Genomic DNA, 20,139 nt, shown 5'->3' on the forward strand with positions numbered 1-20,139 from the left:
GCGGGGAGGGCTCCCCGAGGGAACACACAAACTGCGGTTTGGGCGCGGGGAGGGCTGGGGCGGGCACGCCCGTGGACACACCACCTCATGAATCTCGCGTTGCTGAGAGCAAGCGCACAGGTGAGGATTTTTTACTGCTCCAACAAAATGCAGAAACGTTTCTGTGTTGGTTGAGAGCGTAACTGCAATCGTCCTGTTCCTGACTTTACTAAAGCTGTGTGAAGTATCTGAAGCGGTCAAAATGGCGGCAGGCAGCACATTTTCCGGGTCATATTAATAAACGCTGTCCTTTGCGATTGATTAGTGTCATTCTTACAGTTAATTTTCCTTACATTTAATTTTTCATTCTGTTTCCATATGTGGAGAGAAAATGAAATATTCATTACAGGTCATTCATGGTGGCTTTCACCTTAATAGTGGCAGCATCAGGCTGCATACTGACCTGTGAAACACTGAAGAGCTCCAGCATCTTATGTGAAAAAAACCCACGCTCACTTCTCACCTCGTTTGTTTAATTAAAGCCTAAAGCCTCTTCTTGATAGAGAAAGGTTTTGTGTAGAGTCGGAACCTTGTCTGTTGCTGACATCTCCCATACTCCTGAGTCATCGATGCTGTAGCAAAGCGAAGACCCCATTTTCAGCCTGAGGATCAACACTTCAGCTTGGGGTTTTTTCATCATAAAGCACTGAAAATGCATTGAAGAAAAGCTCTTTACAGGTTACTTAGCACACTTGGAATAAATCATCTTAGAAACATGCGGAAAAAAGAGACAGAGGAAAAGAAACAGAGCTGGGTAATTCACAAGCTGCAGGTAAAGTAATTTGTAGACTTGGAAAGCTGGACCACGAGTTCTCCTCAAAGCTGCCAGAGAAACGGAACAAATCAGAAGGCAGCAGTGAAGTTTTACACACTTCTCCCCCTCCTGAAAATGATTTATTTAGCTTCTGTCACGTAGAAGCCATGGGCAAGCCCCGTGAAAGCGCAGCCCCCGTGGTTTTCTGGTGCATAAGCCATAATCTTCTCGGTAGCTGGGTTAGAGCAATGGCTTTAGAGAAGACCCCCGGGGAGGATGAGCCGCGTTACGCTTGCTGTCCGAGGCTGCGCAATGCAGCAGCAGACCAAAGCCGGGCAGGGGGAACAATCTTGGGGCCCCAGGGGGAGCATTCTGGGGGCCCAGCTTCTCTCCGCAGGGCAGGGGGATCGCACCTCCGCTCCCGGCTCCCCCGGGTGCCGAGCGAGGCGCTGGGTGGCTCAATCACCCCGGCTTGCAGCGAGCTCACGGGGTGAAACAGCTGCTCCTGTCCCGGCCGGAGAGGTGGGGGCCCCGCCCGGGCTGTCCAAAAGCATGAGCTTTCTTGCCTGTGGGAAGACAAGAGCTGAACTCCAGCAGCACCCAGCGCAGTGCCACCAGAACCCCACATCTCCCCATGACGAGCTACGGCCGTGCCTGGGGTAACGGGGAGGCTGCAGTCTGCACTTAGCCATTTTAATAGAAACGACACCACCACTACTCTGCCTTCCAAGTTCAGGTTGCTTCTACCATAAATAAAACGTTTAACTGATCGTTTGGCGTCCTTTCACCTTAACTTAGACCGAGGGAATTCCGAATTTACCACAGCCCCTCCCTGGACAGTCCAGCCGGGTCGTGACGTACGCATTCCGGCTTTTGAATTTGGAGGCCTTGGCCAGCAGTGCCAAGATGCTGACCTGCCTCATACCGTGTGAGAAGTGTAAATGGAAGAACATGGTTCCTGCGCCGCAGTGCCCCCTCTGCCTCAGGACTCTAATGAAGCACAAAGTGAGCTTGTGCAAAGTGCATCTTAAGTTACCCAATTACTGTGAAGAAATTCTTTCACCTTTAAGCACTTGACTACGTACAGATTCCACTGAGCTGACTTCTGAGATGGTGACTTCATCTTGAGAGATTTCAAACTGTTTTCCCTGAAACGCACCATCACCATGGCTTAAGTCCTCGTGGTCTCCCTGAGCTCGAGGAGATTCTCCTCTCTTGACACTGGTGCATTTTAAGCTTGCACGTACGCCCACCTTCCCAGCAATAAACCTCCCATCGCTGCAGCTCTGGCGGGCGCAGGAAGCAGGCAGAGGGCTCCCTTGCTGCGTTTACCCGGCCCTTCCATCGCCCCAGAGCAGGCAAGCGGCTGCGCTGACCCCGCTGGCTCTCAGCTGGCCCACAGTACAGCGAGGCTGGGAGATGCCGGACAGCACCACGCAGGCGCCTGAGGCCACGGGATCCGCCAGGTAGATTCGAGCCCTGAAGCGGCGTCGGACCGGCACCCAGCCACGAGGTCAGCTTATGGAGCAGATTTGAAAAATGGAACAGCGCTGAGGTAAGAGGCGACGCTAGGGCCAGCCAGCGTGAAAAAGGGTTCAGAGGGTGGGGCTCTTGGCTCCCTCAGCCTTAAAACAGTCTAGGTATTAAATATCTCTGATACCTCCAAAAAAAGTTTCCACCAATTCACTCATTAATAACAAGTAGCATGTACCCAAGACACATGGCTCACATGGCTAACACAGTGCTTGAAGTCTAAGCTGTTGGCAAGCCAAAGGAAAAGAGGGATCCCACAAACCTGACGTGCTTCCTGGTGGGCTGCCATGCTTACCGGGTGGTGCAACAGCATCCCGGGCAATAAAAATCCTGGAGATCTAGCAAGGTTGATGGCAAATGACAAGAAGAACTGGATGACCCAAGAGGCACACTGGGACATGACCATGTAAGGCTACAGATACCAGCAGGCTCACGTCTCTGAAGAAAGGTTGAAGGCCCTGACCTCAAAATGGGGCGATAGGGCTGAAGCACCACAGGCGGTTGCCTTGGCTGGGAAAGCATTTCTACGCGGCTCCACCAGGCAACCCAAAAGGGGCTGCAGGGACATGCAGTTGCTGCGCTCTCTGCCCTTTCTTCTCAGGATGAAGATGTCTCCTTCCAGATCTCTTTAAGGTATGCATGACTACATATGCTTACAACTTTGTCATTTTTCTACCTTTCATGGTGACTTTCATTTTGAACTATCACTTTAATCCTGAAGCTTCTGTAAGGTTACTGGAGCAAAAGCAGCAGTGGTCAAGTCCAGCTGCACACTTGCAATAGCAAGTATCGGGCAGTAACTTGACTTTCTTACCCTTCCAAACCAACACTTCCTGCCTACGAAGGGGCAAAGATTCAAAACCCCAATCTTCCTAACAAGGCCTGGTAATTAGCATCCCCGTGCTAATAAATTACAGTTCCTCTGAGTCCCCGCTTCTGGTGGCAATGGTTTTATGGTGAGCTTTTCCATTCGCTGCAGTAGTTTCTGGGGAGAACTAGACTCGATGTGTTTAGACTTCCTGTTCTCTTCTGCCACGTACACCTCAGCAGACTTGTCTCATTTCCCAGATGAGCATGCCCGAGTACATCATTGTCCACTTTATAGGCAACTTCAACACAGAGCATGAATTAATTTCAGAACCGCTCCATCAACATCTTTTACAGAGATCGAAAAGAAAACTCCTTCCCACTCTCATGAGGCATACTTCAAACCAGTAGGCAAAACCCCATGATCCACGGGATGCTGATAATCCCCTAAGTGGTTTAATAGGATAATCTTAAAAAAACCCCAACAAATAATCTTTTCAATTAAAAGTGTAGTATGTGCAGAATTGAGAGTCCATAAAATATTCTGAAGATCAACTGCAATGCACTGAAAAGGCACCGAGCCTGTCAAGAGTTCAAGGAGCATCTGGACGATGCTCTTAGTCATACGGTTTAGTTATAGGCAGTCCTGCGAGGAGCAGGGCGTTGGACGCGATGATGCTTATGGCTCCCTTCCAACTTGAGATATTCTATGATTCTGTGAAAAAAGAAATGAATCACTATTTTAACATGAATGCTGAGGAAAACTAACCAGGAATGCGGCGCAGGCTCCAGTTCTGTGAACTGGTCCATGGGCTGTTATGTTGTCCTGTCTTAGGAACAGACTGAGGAGGCGGTAGGGGGTTGTAAGAGCTAAGCAGGCGAGAGGTTTGTTTTCACACAAGTTCCCCCTTTTCACAGCAGCATCCCAAGTACGGCCTCACAAGCCCAGGCACTTGAGACCAAGACACACAAATCTTCCAAGGATGACTCTCTCAGAGCTAGATGGGAAACTAATACATTGTTAAGATTATAAACACAAATGCTCAAATTTCTAATGATCATCTGACACTGCCTGAGAAACTGAAGAGAAAAGCATACAATTTCTAGCGGCAGCTTTCCTGGCCTTGGTGACTTCAGAGCCACTGAACGCCTGTCAAAAATGTAGGAGGTTCAGTGTCTTCAGCTGAGGTAGCGAGACACTTGCAGTGAAACTTCAGTGATGTTTTAAATTTGGCCGAGTTACTCGAGCCTTTTGCACGTTTCCAAGTCCTATGTGATAGCATGGTCCGTGTCACGTTTTGGTTACAACGTCAACCGTGCTGGATCCCTGGTGGCGCTGGGAGGGGTTGAGCTTTGGCTGGAACCACTCTGAGTAGGAAGCTGCAGTACACAGCTAGGACAGCAGTGGAAATCTCCTTGAAGAAAGGTCTGCGTGACAGCTGGCATGTTAACTCTGACGGGGTCTTCCTGTCCAGCTTCCGTGCTGGTGAGCTCCTGGATGGGAACCAAAGAGCAACTTCCCTACAAGGGTCTTGAGCTTCTGACTCCAAGTTTGACCCCTGATTTTTCCAGAGGGTTAATCTGCAGCTTGGCTATGCTATTTGTTTACTCCTGTGAAACAGAAGGACCTACAATGAGAGAATTTCTATAGATAAAGTCATCCAGGCCATAAAAATGTCCTGTTTGCTGGGACAGCCCTGTTACAAAAAGAAAGTGTTTAAATGTCAGTGACTTTAAGACAAATATTCCTTAGTTCAGGAATACCCTCTTCTCACAACAAATTTAAAGGGTTACCACTGGACAATAAGGAAACAACACAATCTCCAGGAACTACCATGTAAGAGTTCTTTGTATTCCATACATCGGCAGATGGAAGCTCTGTCCTGAGCAAAAGGACAAATGAGAAGAACACAAGAGCAGCTTTGCCTTTTGCATCCTGGGTACAAACCGAGCTTCGCGCACACCATACCATTGGCCAAATGGCCTCCACATTACAGCTCAACACGGCCCATGCCGTTCCTCTATTTTGGGAAAAACTGCATGAAGGAAAACTGAGGAGTGCTACGATTCTTCCAGCCCTAGAGGCTCTAAAACCTCAAAGGCTGTGAGGAACCACCTCTGCTGAGTTGGCCCTGCTTTGAGGTAGAGGTCAGACCAGAGGACCTCCAGCACTCCCTGTCATCCCGCATCATTCTACCATAGCCTCTCAACACAGCCTGCTGTACCTATCGCTAATAACTACTTGTACCCCTATAAACTCTGGCTAGTAAATCCAGTAATCCAGTACATTTCCTGAAACGTCAGGCTTGACAGGGCCCCGGGGTTCACAGTCAATGAGGGTGAGCCAACAAGGAGAGAAAGCGCAAGAGCTCCAGCCCCAGCACCTGAGGGCCTGCCAAAACCGCTCCCTGGGCGTCTGCCCTTCCTTCGCACGCTGCCTTTGCTTGGCTTCCTTTTGAGCAACCCTTGCCTCTCCCGTCTCTGCCCCAGTCGTTGCCTACACACCTGAGTATTTCAATTAAATACCGGCTTCTCAAGTTCAGGAACTATTTTACCTTACTCAAATAGTTTATTTAAAAATATATATATAATATTCTCCAATTCAGAAAAGGATAGAACTTCCCACAATGTAACATTTTTTTTTAATATATATATAAAATATTTATGCATTCAGTGAATGGAAACAGTTTTACTGTATACATTTTTAATGTTGTACTCTATGCAAATCTGCATTACCTAAAAATATACCGTACTTCTGTAAATCAAAACAAGCAGGGAAAAAACACTGTAGCTGTGTGCTGGGTTATAATACCTAACAGAAATTATATGAAGTTTTAGTTTTGAATTTAAGAACTCACAAACAACATTTTACTTTGCGAGTGCATAAATAGAAGACTGAATACATTCTGGCTCTGTTAAGCTGAGCTGTAGTAGAGGTTACAAAATGTAAATATATTTATTTATTTTCAGTATTTCAGTGTTTCCAAGTCCACCTTTCATGATAGTGTTAAATAAATCATGGTCCTATCCTTCCAAACATTTCAACACTCTTTAAAAAACAAAAACAAACAAACAAAATTTTAAAGTGAAATGTCCTCCTTCATTGAAGTGTTAGATCATATTTTAAATTACTGCAGCCCCACACAATATTTTTATATATATATATATTTTAAATATATATATATATTTATATATATAAAGAGACCAAATAGGAGACTACATTTTTTACTGTCAATATGTTTAACTTCACATACTGTAGTTGTATAAAACATGCATTTTCTGGGATAATTATGAACACAGCATGAATGAGCCCACATAAATTATAGTTTTTTGTACAACTCCAAGTTTAAAAAAAAAAAAAAAAAGTCAGGTTAAGTGCCTCTGAGGCCCTTTCTTCCCAGCTATCAGTTCTCAAAACACACTACTGAAATATTTATCTATGCCTACAGCTATGTGCTAGAGAACCAGATTTAAAATTTTAAAATACACCTACAGTATGTTTTACTTTTCTTAAAGTTTGTGACAGTCCTCGGATATTGTGTTGTGAAATGTAAAAATAGTCACAGATTCTTTTTTTTCCAGAAATAAAAAAAACACATCTAGGAGAGTATGCAAAAACAAGGCAAAATGAAGTTTCATAGCACTTAATGAGGATTAATATAAGTCAATAACTAATATTGAGGTTTGTAAAAAGGGCTGGATGAGCAGTTACATGTACAAGCAAATGGTCTAGCTAAATTCCAATGGTATCAGAGATTGTTTCTGTAACCAACACTTCTCCACCCTTAAAACCACTCGATATACATTCAAAATAGGCTGACATTGATATACTTACTAGGTGTAAAAATAGTGCACTGTTTTTTCTGCCACAAAGCAAAATTGCATCCTAAGAGCTGGTAAACGTTCTTTTTTCCTTAAATAGAGAGAATGGGCAAAAAAAAACTTGAAAAAAAAATTAAATTAAGGCAATTAGACAGGTAAAACAGGACTGCCCATGATGACGTAGCTGAAACTAGCATATACTTCAAACTTATACTGGCTGCCGAACACTGACATGCAGCTTTTGGTAGATGTGTATGAATGATATAAACGTCAACATTATGGCTTTATACAAGTGCATAGTTGCAACTGCAATAAGTAACGGTATCTGATTAATAAGCATAAAAAAATAAAGTGGAAAGATTTTTAAAACCCTCTTGCAGTATTACAGTACAATATATATACACAGTATAATGGTCACTTCTTACAGATGCAGTCTATATCACTATGGTGGATCTTCCTCCTGTTCTTCTTGCAGACGTGCTGGTGGCATCTTTACGAAAGCTGAGAAGTCAGTTTCTTCTGGTTTAATATTCGTTCCTCTCGATCCTTTTATGAAATCTAGTGTATGTGTCTTGCCAAGAAAGCTTTTGTGGAACAGAGTTTAAAAAGTTACCTAACATACCCTTTTACTATTTATCAACCATTCCTCATTTGATCAGTCCACTCAGGAGACTACAGGAAAACCCTCAGAGATTAGTAATTTATATTGCAGCAAAAATGTAAACCTCTGATATATATAGCACAATCTCTCAGGAAAATATATATTTTCAATATATTTTGGGATATGTTTCAGTCTTGCTGTAACGGGAAGAAAATTATCACCTTGAACCGTGTCTGCATTCACGGAAAGCAGTTAGCTGAAAAAGAAGCAGGAAGTTTGGTCAGTAAATGCAATGAACATAAATCTGACAAAAAATATACTTCCTCAAAGTCTTCATTTAAGAATACTTGGGAGGAACGTCACTCCTCTGCACCAACAGCATCGTTACTTAAGTATAGCACATCCTTACGCATGATGATCCCAAATCAATTACACCCCCGTGTAATATATGAGGGTAAAGTATGACAGGCACAATGCAATAGTCATTTCTAAAAGATTAGTAATTTTTAAGCTTTTAATACATAAAGATGCAGTATATTTAATTAATGTAATGCTTGTTACTGTAAACACTAAGCCAGTTAAACTCTACAAGAGCTGGTATCTCACTTAACTGAGTACACAGCTGAGGTACAGCCCTGGTGCTGCTGTCACACCTTACGTACTATTTAAAAGAATTCTTAGGAATTTAACATTTAGGATTTTTTTTTCCTGTGTAAACATAACATTGCATCAACATGTAAAATGATTAAACATTGAGAACTATAAAACAGTTATCACTGTTTCCAGTACGTTCACAGCATATTTCAGTAAGCCACGGGACAAATTAGATCAGTAAAACGGCCGTATCTTTTCTAAAGCAGTCAAGGAAACCGTATCACAGAAGCCGCAAAGCCCATTTGTTTACGTGATTTTCAAATGCACAGTTAGGTACCCAAAAAGCACAGCACTGCAAAGGAAAGCAAAGTCAAATTCACTTCATAACACAGGTCGAAAAGCAAAATGCAGAACTCTGATGATTTCATGTCTGCTAGCCATAGACCAGTCAGTTTACGTTAAAAGCTTAGAAATGAAAAAGTATTTGTAAATACCAATTGTGTTTCAGCTAAATATCCAACTGCTACAATCTCCCTTTTAGCCTTCAGAAGTTATCTGCAGAGGTTAGCAGTATTAGCACTATAGATGAGCAACTACTCTGTCAATGGGAGATACTTTCTTTTTGGGCAGGCAGACATGAATTTTGAATAAAGATCTAAAATTAGAAAAATAAAAACACTGACAAAGGCAACAACATCGTTTTAATGAAAATGACTCCTCTAAAAATTCATCAACATCATGAACAACATCTCATTTTTACTGTTTAAAATATTAAAATGAGATCTTGTGTTTTCTCTGCTTTGAGAAACAAAATCCAACAGAGCATGCTGTATTCAAAGGCAAACAAATCCATTCCTCGCTGTTTAGATTTACCCCTTATACTTCTTCAGAAATCAAAAACATCGTCATCATCATCATCATCATCACCATCAATATCATCAACATCATCAAATGACCAATCCCAGTCCTTAAATGCCAGATCAAGTAATCTGCAACAGGAGGGTTTGATGTTTAATGTGTGTCACACTTGTATGAAAGACTTAAAAATTCCATTTGTTATCACTAAATCTTTTAAAATAAAGACACTGTTAAGGTAGGTGGGTTCCTCCCTTCGCCTGTCATGCAGTATGAAGATTCAGTTAGTGTTTATGTCAGCCAGGAACATTGTACTCATTGGAAATTTATCTCACAAAGCATTCCATTCTACAGAACACTTACCATATTGATTTTTCCCCCCAAAAAAATTCAGCAGAAAACACCAACATGTAAATTTTATAGAATTAGCTGCTTTCTGTTTTGCTGCTGTTTGCTATCCCTTTCCAGACAATAAGGCAAGGCTAACAATTTTTCCAATAAAATCAAATAGTTTTGATTGCTGAACAGAACATCAAATGAAAGTGTCGTCTGAATTTATAAACAAACACAGTAGGATTTTACTATATCCCAAATACAGCGGGATTACTCTATACAGCTGTCCTGTAGCTCATTATTTAAAGCTAAGCAATGCCAAAAAAAGAGGATATATCAACTTGTACTCTAGGCCTGTGCTCCTTCTATGGTCAATACAGAACAAAGCAAGCAAGCGCGGCAAACCTTGTCAGCAAATGAGTCATTTTACCTATTTTAGACATTTATTTTGGGATGGGATGAATCATTGTCTAGAGGCATTCATCTCTTTCTGTTGTTATCGAAGGATCTTAGACAAATATCTTAAGTACTTAACTTCTCAATTGCTATAGCTACGAGAAATGAAACCCAGTCTAGTCATCTCTCCAGTGAGCTCAATGGATTTTAAATCAGGATTATATGCCAACCATAGCAGGCAGGGATAGAAACCTTACCCTGACAGAGTTCAGTGTGTTTCAACTAAAACATGTTACAGTGTTTAATATAGTTAATCACGTGCTTTAAAAAAAAAAAGGGTTTCAGGGTTTTTTGGGGGTTTTCGGGTTTTAAAGTTTTTACACTTTTAAATGTGATATATGTCCCTGAAAAGGCTCAATATTAATTTATTATTAACTACAGCTATTGTAGTTTCTAAAACACTTAAAAGAATTTATTAGGCACTAAAATATATGAAAAGTTGATTTTTTTCAATTTGGAATTACCCTTTTGGCACAACCCAACTGAATGGAGAAACAGAAATTGTATGGTCTGTATCAAAACCTGGTTTGCCCTTTCTTAAATCATCACGAACAACAACAGCCATGAAAACCTTGGAGAAACAATCACTCTGTGAAATTCCTAGCGGGGACAGCACCGTGCAGGTTGGAAGGGACCTCAGGAGGCCTCTGAGCCCAGCCTCCTGTTCAAAGTAGGGTCAGCTGCAAGGCCAGGCTGCTCAAGGCTTTGTCCCCTCAGGTCTTGAAAGCCTCCAGGGATGGAGCCCCTCCAGCCTCACAGCCAGCCTCCTTGCCCAGATGTCTGTGTTGGCTTTTCCTTCAATCCAGCTGGAATCCCTCTGGATTCCACCGAGCCCCCTTGCCTCTCACCCTCCCACCATGCAGCACTGAAGAGCCTGGCTCCGTCTCCTTGATGCCCTCCCCACAGGAAGGGGTGGGCTGCTGTGATACCCTGCTGGAGCCGTCCTGCACCCAGGCTGAACAAACCCAGCACCCTCAAGCCTCTGCTCTGACCATCCTGGTGGCCTCTGCTGGACTCTCCCCAGTTCATCAATGCCTGGCTTGAATTTGGGGGGCTAATCTCTTCCCTCAGAGGGGGATAATCTAGTCCCTCAGTCGTCTGGCTGTGGTCCTCTTGCTGCAGTCCAGGAGCCTGCCTTGGTGCCAGGGCCCGCTGCTGGCTCATCTCCGGCTTGTCCCCAGCCACTCAGTCCCCAGACTTAACTGGCAACTAGACCTTCATTCTTAATAAAGTTTGTAACAGAAAATTAATTATTCCATATGGTAAGCCCTTGCACAAAAGCCTCATAGAGACACCAGGCAGATATTAACTAGCCAAAGCAATTACAGTAATTTATAAGTATGTGGTTTCTAATTAAAAGTGTTTAAATCCACACAAATTTCCACTGGTTTGACAGACCTGCATTAGTAAGGGGATAGGTGAGATGACCTCACAGAACTACACTTTTCCATCTGTTAGGTACATTTGCAAAGCTCACTTGGAAAGTTTAATTGTAGGAATAAAATGGTTTACATATAAAAAATGTTCATCCTCCTCCTTTTCCCACCATTGCAAAATACACAGATAGAAAAAACACCCTAAAGACTGATTCGGACTGGAGGAGGGCCACAGCTAAAAAGAAGGGTAAGAGTAAACACTGTGTTATGAAAACATGTTGTAAAAAACGTCACGAAAATTGAAAGAAGGGTGTTATAAGGAGAAAAATTATTTTATGAGCACCTGAGAACAGCTGTCGAAAAAGAATCAGAATTTATAATATACCCTCTAGATGCCAACAATAAGAAATTTAATAAAACTAATGAATTAATTGCAAACCCCATACATTAGAAAAGCATTTTATTTGTCCCCCAAGTTGCCACGAATGTTTCCTTGATTCATGCTTCAGTCCAATCATTGATATTTTGATTTGTTTTGCACAAAGAAATCCTTCAATAATTAGTCCCTAAGTAGCAATTAAAGAACTTTTTACCTTCATGGTTATAATAAAAAACCCTTATCATTTAAAATGCAAATTATGAGGTCAGACTTTCTTTTAAAGTATGTAAATAACAAAAAATCCGACTCTTAGGAAAGTGAAATTAAGTTGCTTTCAGCCCTTTCACTATGCATTTCCACACATTAAAATACCACTATTTTTTTCAGATGTCACTCTTCATAGCGCAAGGCTGCTTTGGGATAACAGCAGCATTGCAGTAAGAGCACGCTTACGCTGCATTCCCCACCCTAACTCCAGCAACTCCCCCCGCCCAGCATTCAGCCAGCCAGCTTAGGCATGGGTGGCGCTCTGGTCACAGACACAGGGACAGCAATACTCTCTAGCCACTGCCGAATTAGCTCCCCGGGGAAAAATGTTAAACCTTTGCTGAACTGTCCATTGCTGCTGGCATACTGCAAACAAACCAAGACAGACCAAACTTTCCACAGGCTGACAACAACTAGGGACTGATGTGACCAAGTATTAGCCAGTACTCTAGGTGATGAAAAAAGCAAGCTGAAAAAACCCTGGAAATTCGGTACTGTGCAATCACATAAGCACTACCTGCAGAATGTTCTCACTTCCACAATACAGTATAGGATTTTGCTCCTTAAAACCGATCCAGTAACAGATTACTGGGTTTTGTATGGACATTTTTTTCCCAAATCAGAGGAACCGGGTACGACTATTCTAATAGGAATGAGGCATGAGCATGAGTCCTTCTGGGCTGAATGAGGACTTGAAACCAATTCTCCCACCCTTTGGTAAATGCTCAGGCTACTTGACCAGATGGTGATTCCCCACCTCCCATCTCCCTGCTCTCTTGCAAAAAGCACGAGTGATACCCAGACAGGTGCCCACGTGGCACTGCAGTGACGGGCTCCATGCTGTGGAACCCACATGGGCAGAGACGCAAAAGTGAGATTCATCTGAACTAGCTTTTCACTGCAGATGTCCAAAAGCATGCTATACAGTCCTTTTCTACACTAGGAAAACATGAATCTTGAAAACAACTCTTCTTAAATATCAACTGTAAATGGAGTCAGACATAGACATATACATTTGGTCAGATGAAACACACTCTAACATACAAATCCGCAATTGGGTGTCTAACCTTCGAGCAGGGCAGGAATTCAAACACATGCCTCAAACAATAAGAAACAAAAGACATGTAGTCTTTTGCTACATGTAAGGCCTTCTAGACTGATTTCTGAAGGCACCCAATTCTCTCCAAGGTTCATTAGAACCACAAGCACCTAAGTTCATTGCTCAACTTCGAATAGGGTACAGTAGTGACCATCTTGAAAATTGTTAAACTTTTTTCTTTTTTAAAAAACTTCACACCCCTCTCACTGAGCCTTTGCCTAGTTTAACCCCATTTTCCCTACCAGCTCCCAGTTTACAGGAACTGTTAGGCTACGGATGATGCTACAAGTTCTGGCTATTCCACAAAAGAGCAACAGGATGCATTATCAGTACGGTAGGGTTAACCAACAGGTAATGCAAGGTCCTTTAAACACGGGAACAAACACAGTGGCTCTTCTTATAACTTAACTGAGGTTTATAGAAGATGACATGCTAGATCACATGTCAGTAGCCAACAACATTTGTGGTCAACTGTCCTCGTCAACATATACAACATTAATTGTAGTAAAATGTGAGTTGCTTTAAAAGCAATAAACTGAATAGCAGCTTTTGTGTCACCTTGGTTTGTTTGGAGGAAGCTGTCGACTTGGTCGCCTGATGGACTGGTTTGGCTGTACCTTCATAGAAGTTCTGGGAGAAGATCGAGCAAAGGGGTCTGGTGCTGGAGGCTTCTTGGGTATTTTTTTGACCAGTCGGCTCACCCATTTTTGCTGTTCTTCCGTAGAATTAGCTAACAGTAGTAGATTCTTTGCCGTTGAAATATCATAGTTCACTGTATTAAGAATTTTAAAATAAAAATGAATATTATTATTATTCTAAACATGTCCCCACATCAAAAATTAGTTGTCAGATTACCATACTCTCACGGTCAACACACAGAGACATCAGCAGAGAAATCAAGAGCAAAGTGAACCAGGTTTTGGCCATCTTTATGTTTCCCGGTTGCTGACAGTGCCTCCTCCTTACATTTAGAGGCTAACAACGAAGTACTAGGGAAGATACAAACTCACACAGAAAAAAACAAGGAAGGGTAACACAAAGAGGTGTGCCCAAGCCCAAGAAACTATGTAACCTGAGTCACAAGGAGTAAACGTCACCGAATATCACCTCTTTCATAACACACACTATTGTTTCGTACAGAATCCACCACAACACGCGATGTGAGTGGTCTTACAGCTACCACGCTTTACTGCATAATGCTGACAACACAGCAGGTCTGTACATATATTGGCCACATGCCTTTAACTCACAGCAGTGAGCTGATCCTCACGTAGACACCCTTAGAAAGGTTCTGACAGCTATGTACTAATAAAAGAAAAACCTGTTTATGTTTAATTGGTGTCAGACCACTATTAGAATCCTCCGATCTACTAGAACACCCGTGACTCCAGTGATTATATGCATAGTCAAATACTTGCTATTTACCTTTGCAAGGTGCTATAATCTCTTCTTTTTTATCCATGTGATCTTTGTGACATTTGATATGGCAACGGCGACATTCTAGAGCAGGAGGAGGTTTAAACATATGCCACAGTGGCTTCATACAAGCCTCACAATTGGTTGGAAAGTGATAAAGAGTAGGTATAAACTCATGTCCTTTGTGACAAATGTAATTTGACTTCTCTCCCATAGGCTCCACGGGAAATTCCTGTTCCTTTTTGCTCTCTCCTTCATTGTCATATAGAATCTAAAATCAAAGCAAAATAATCTCAGTACTCCTCTATGACAAACAGAAATTCAGAATAATTAAGTAGAAAGATTGAGGAAATACGACGGAATGGATTTTTTTCAAATTCTTTTTTAGTGAATGTTCCATCAGACAAAGTTATGAAAATGTTTTTGACAATGTGTGAAATACCATCTTTGTTAGATTAGAAACATTAATTTATTACTGAATACCTGGAATATCCTAGGAATTTCCTTGGAGTCTGCTCTGTACACATCAGTCTGAGTGACTGGTCGGACATGGAAGAGTTTGCTGCAGGAAATTATTTCAGTAAGGACAAAAATTAATGATACCAAAATGATACCAATTCAGATTGACAGATCAAGTTAGGATACAACATACCACATTAAGACTAAAAGCCATTAAAGATTTGTCACTACAAATTTCTAATCACTTGATTAAAGTCCTATCTTTCAATCCCACGCATGAACTTCCCAAAACCCCAAGTAAAAAGAAGCCACAAGTATCAGCTATATTTGTAAAAATCACGACAGCACTGAAAAACCAACATCACGTAACTAATGACTGCAGTAGCTTTCTAACACAGCCCTCTCCCCATGCTCCAACCTCTGAATATCCACATTCTGTATTTATTAAGAAAATAAGTTTATTAACTAAACAACCTACCCATAAGGACATGCTGTAAGTGAAAATGTACAAACACTGAAGATTATAGCCCTTCCGCCACGGTTTTCTTAACGTTTTGGCTACACCATGTATGTGAGGTAGGTCTAGCTGAGCTAGGGGAAGCAGTTCAGTTACATCGGAGCTCAGCGGAGCTGCCTGTATCAGACCGAGCACCGCGCTGCTGCTGCACCACTGCTTACAATGCATGCTTAAGCTCCCAGCTCTGTAGTTCAAATTGCAAAAGTATGCCCTGTTTGACATTGCGCTCCCAGACCGGGCCTCGAAAGGCCTTCTGTCAAAGTCTTTACAACAAAGTTCGCCTACAAATCAGAAGAAGGAAGCTCACATAAGGATACTTACTCTATATCTAATACCATATAGGGATTAGATTGTTCTTTATCTTGTTCACTGTCATAGAACAGGATCTTCTTACTGCTTACAATTACATACTGTTAAGAGACAGAAAGGGATGAAATATACGCTTTAATTCAAAGTCTTCACAGATGTCAAAGATGTCACAGCAATATTTTTCTACAATTTTATTAAATGGTAGCCAAATGGACAATAGTAATACTGTATTCTAAGTCCAAGTGCCAATAAATTCATTGGACAACAAAAAAAATTCTGATTACCTGATAAATCAATTTATGTCATCAGATTAATTGATATTTAAACAGCTTTAAGTCCCTATGAAGAGATAAAAATGGAAGTCTGGAAGAAAGTAAGATAAAAGCTTTTCATTTCTACTGTCCTTGGACTGGTAGTGAGAGTAACTCATCTTATGATACCTGTTTTACACATGGAGTTCACAGCCAGTAGGGATCATACTCACAAAAATCACTGTTGTACTTACCAGTATTGCTAGCAATTTTAATAAAAAAGCTAGATACCTAGAAGACCACCTATTTCCAGAATTTTGTCCAGAATGAACACTTTGAGCAGTAAGTGAACTGGTATGAAACTGCGTAGTTACTCTTTGGGCAAAGACCCATCAAAGAGGCTAGTGAAAAGCAGTAAGTGAGTGAAGGCTGCAGAAGGCAGATAAGCAGTTGTTAGGTTTATCTCCTAAATAAAGAATTTGTCAAGGGCATCTCTTCCAGACTCTGAATTCCAGCTACGTAATACTGCCAGGAATGCTTATGGCTGAATGTACAAACGTTTGAAGATCATGAATGGCTGTACTCACCTCTGGCTGGACAAAGAAGTGTCCTAACCTTTTACAATTCTCTTAACTTGCTCCACTCAGACACAGCTATACCAGCTAACATACATTATTATTATACATTTAAGTAACAGAACATGTATCAAATAAAAATTGAAGTGTTGAAAATCTGCAGTAAGTTTAAAATCCAGACTACACATGTAACAATAAATCTGGTTTTCTTACCTTTTTAACCCATCCAAATTTTTTAGTGTTATTTCTAACAGGCAGTGATAGCCAGCCTTCCAATCTTGATTCTGAAAAAAAGATATATATTAAAGAACATAAATATAAAAAAAACATTATTTTTGAGACTGCTCTGCTTTTTAAAATAGTTATTGAAGATCAATAATAAAGCAACAGAGCAAATATGAGAACATGAACTATTTAAAACTACAAGGTCTTGCAAAGTTTATCCCAGTAACTGTTCAGGAATAAATTAAATAGTGTATTCCTGAACACAGCCAATAACCACCAATGCAATCACAAAAAAGTAGTAGGCACAAGGAAGAAGGGGAAGAGCAAACCTGCAATTATAGCACGCGCATTCCCTTTAGTAGTTTTTTCAAGACTTAAAATGCTTATGTCTATCAACCTTTACATTTTAAAGCAGCATCTGAAGATATTAGTACAGACCACACAACACCCAGTTCAAGACAAAAAAAGGCAAACTACCACTACTAATAACCTATATCTTCTATACACCAAGTAAAATTTCAGAAGTTTAGTATTCTAATTCATAGTTTTTGCTCTGTCAATTTTTCTTTTTCCTAATTCTGCCTAAATCTCCTAGGCTTTTTTATACAAAACAAGTCATTTTTGGCTAATCCTTAGGACTTGCCTAAATTCAGCTGCCCTTTCACTCACTTGCAATATCTCACATTACACTGGCATATTAGTCAGATTGGATTTATCAACAGTATTAACAGCTCAGCTGTTGTTTGACACACGCACTTCAGTAGTAACCAAAAGCTCACCAGGATCACATTTCCCTAGTGTTTGGTAATACATATTGCATAGCCTTTGACCCTATTTTTATAGCTGCACTTAATACAAGCATTTTCTTTCCCCTATGTTTTATTACAAGGAACTACTCAATTGCAATAATACTTTGCTAACGAGTTTCCCACCTTAGCAGATAACTTCTGCTGTGGCTGAGGAACCTCCAAGTCAAAATACTGAATCCTTAATATTAACAAACACAAAATCATGAAAGGAGCATAAACGTGCCCCAAAATTGCAAAGGCTATTTTCTTTCTCATCGAAGGGCATTTGCAGGCTCCTGCCCACGTTTAACATAGCGTAACAAATAGTTATTAGGTATTCATAGAATTCTCATTGTCTACAGAGACTTGAAGCAACGTTATTTATTCAGATTGTGCTGTCTTCAAAGTTTACTGCTCCATAAGCATTGCTGTTGATGACACATTCTAATGTGCCTAGCAAGTACATGAAGTAGTTCTATAATGTGTATTTTGCCTCATACCTGCCCCTTTAAATTGTTCCTTTCAACTACATCTGACACAAAGAATAGCAAGCATAATGCTGATGCGAAAAGTCCTTCCCAGCATCCAGGAAGCGTGTGTAGCTTGTTAATGGTGTGAAAAAAATATGCATTAAAATTTTTCTATTTTTCTCAGTAATCTCTAGTACCATCACAGGAAACTGGACAAGACGAGAGTTCCTGGTTACACTTCTTCATTTCAGGTGTCCATTCTATACTAACAGATCAGAGAAAGGCCAGACTATTCCACAGTTTTCGCAGTACATGCTTATAAGCACTAGGAGGGAAAAAAAAACCCAAAACGAAACCACAACTATCATACCTCAAATCTGTTGTAATTATGTCAGAAAAAAGTCCTAGTTTAGATACAATTTTTACTTTAGAACAAAATAAAACCATGCAGACACCACAACAGCAGCTAACAAGGAAAAAATTATGTATGTACTTAACAATTCTTTTAATATTTTATTTCACAGCAAAAAGCAGAGACTGAGGAAAATAGAAGAAATGCATTATTCTTTACTCTACTTTGATGAAGTAATGTCAATATTCCAAAACAAGTTTTGCCTTCAGTGGGAAAGTATTCACACTTTAAAGGAACCTCAAGTGAAATACAGAAATTTAAACGTAATTAAAAAGCCCACCTCTGAACCTCTGATATTAACACTAACCACAAGTTTTGTTCAACACAGTGTATGTGCAGTCATAGAAACCACATAAAATGAATCTAGCATTAGTAAAACAAAGCTCTGTTTTACCAGAGCCGTATCATTTATAATATGCTTTATGTATCTGGAACAATTAATACATTTTGCTTGCCTTACTATACAAGAATCAAATATAAGATTCAAAATAAGGCAAAACGATGCAATACTCAGAGGACTGAATTTCTATGAGCGAGTAACATACTTTTAGATAGTGTGGAGTTGGATGCCTCCACACTTCACTTAAACACAAGGATTTGACTTTTTGGTATCCAGTATCTTAGGGTCACGCAGATAGCTGCAGATACTGGATAGAAGCTACCTTGAAAACAAGGCCATAATTAGGCTCATTTTTTTCAATATATTAATGAAAACAGTGGTTTTATAAATGGCAGCAAACACCTGTAAACATTTAGAGAAAACAGGTCAGTTATTTGTTCATGCAAACTTTTTCACGTCTTTGATGGCAATGTTTACTGCCACTGCAGCGTGTTTACTGCCAGATCTGGGTTTGGGATTTTTAAATTATGTATTAATAGTGTTAGTTTTGAAACAGAGAAAATGACACAGTAAGAACAAAACCAAACAGTTCTCAGGGATGTCACCTGTGCTATCAACTTCTGTAGGGCTGTGGGAACAAGACAAAGGTTCTTCCTCTGAGTCAGAATCAGAATCGAGAAGCATGCGAGAACTGGAAGGCTTAGTGGCAATACTGACAGAGGTAGAAGAGTGTTGGTAGGTAAAAGACATGGATTCCATAGTGTGGGACTGAGTGATATGAACTAAACATAAAGCATAAAGGAGGAAAAAAGTAGAAAAGAAGTCAAAATAGAATCTCTAAGAAAAGAGTATTAGTTTTACATTTCATCACATAACACAGTTACTGCAAAGTAATGACCACAATAAAGTGGAAAAAAATACAATAATACAAAAAATACAAAAGTACAATAGAATTTTTAAAAGAAATTTCTTTAAATAAATGTAAGATGAAGTATGATTACAGGCAGATTTAGTTAGTAGGTGGACAGTGATCACTACCAAAGCATTAATAAGATGGTAGAAACACCTGAAGATGAAAAGCCACAGAACCACCAGAGCATTAATTTAATACTTCAGCTTCTATGGTAAAACACTGATATAAAACCAATTAATGCAGAAATATTAATAAAATTAACATACCAGGGAATCCATCATCTGCCTCGGCATCTCCAGGTCCGCTGCCTATACTACTGTTGTCTAGACCAATGTGTAACGACTGTAGCTGTGAACGAAGCTGTTCAATGTCACTGTCTTTGCTGTCCAGAGTCATTTGGAGTTCAATCCGTATCTGACTCTCTTCTGCTATTTGCTGTAAGGATAAATGACAAGATTTCCTATTATCACTATGCTCAGTTACTCAGAGAAAACAGAAGTAGAAAATTACGCAGACTTTGCAGCCAATCACAATATATATACTGTGTAT

General features: G+C 40.6%; 1 protein-coding gene across 1 annotated transcript in view; it reads right to left on the reverse strand.

Annotated features, from left to right (window-relative positions):
- Positions 1-7,821: 7,821 nt before the first annotated feature.
- ROCK2 (Rho associated coiled-coil containing protein kinase 2) overlaps positions 7,822-20,139 on the reverse strand; it is an 80,010-nt gene continuing 67,692 nt past the window's right edge. Inside the window, exons 27-33 of the mRNA XM_035895323.1 lie at positions 19,857-20,025; positions 16,656-16,726; positions 15,629-15,717; positions 14,815-14,893; positions 14,341-14,602; positions 13,474-13,687; positions 7,822-9,139 (exon numbers count right to left, since the gene is read on the reverse strand). Of these exons, the coding sequence (XP_035751216.1) occupies positions 9,037-9,139; positions 13,474-13,687; positions 14,341-14,602; positions 14,815-14,893; positions 15,629-15,717; positions 16,656-16,726; positions 19,857-20,025 (987 nt within the window). The 3' untranslated portion in view covers positions 7,822-9,036. The remainder of the gene's footprint in view (positions 9,140-13,473; positions 13,688-14,340; positions 14,603-14,814; positions 14,894-15,628; positions 15,718-16,655; positions 16,727-19,856; positions 20,026-20,139) is intronic.

This window comes from Egretta garzetta, unplaced genomic scaffold, assembly GCF_000687185.1.
Source record: "Egretta garzetta isolate BGI_Z169 unplaced genomic scaffold, ASM68718v1 scaffold15, whole genome shotgun sequence".
In the NCBI taxonomy this organism is placed as follows: domain Eukaryota; kingdom Metazoa; phylum Chordata; class Aves; order Pelecaniformes; family Ardeidae; genus Egretta; species Egretta garzetta.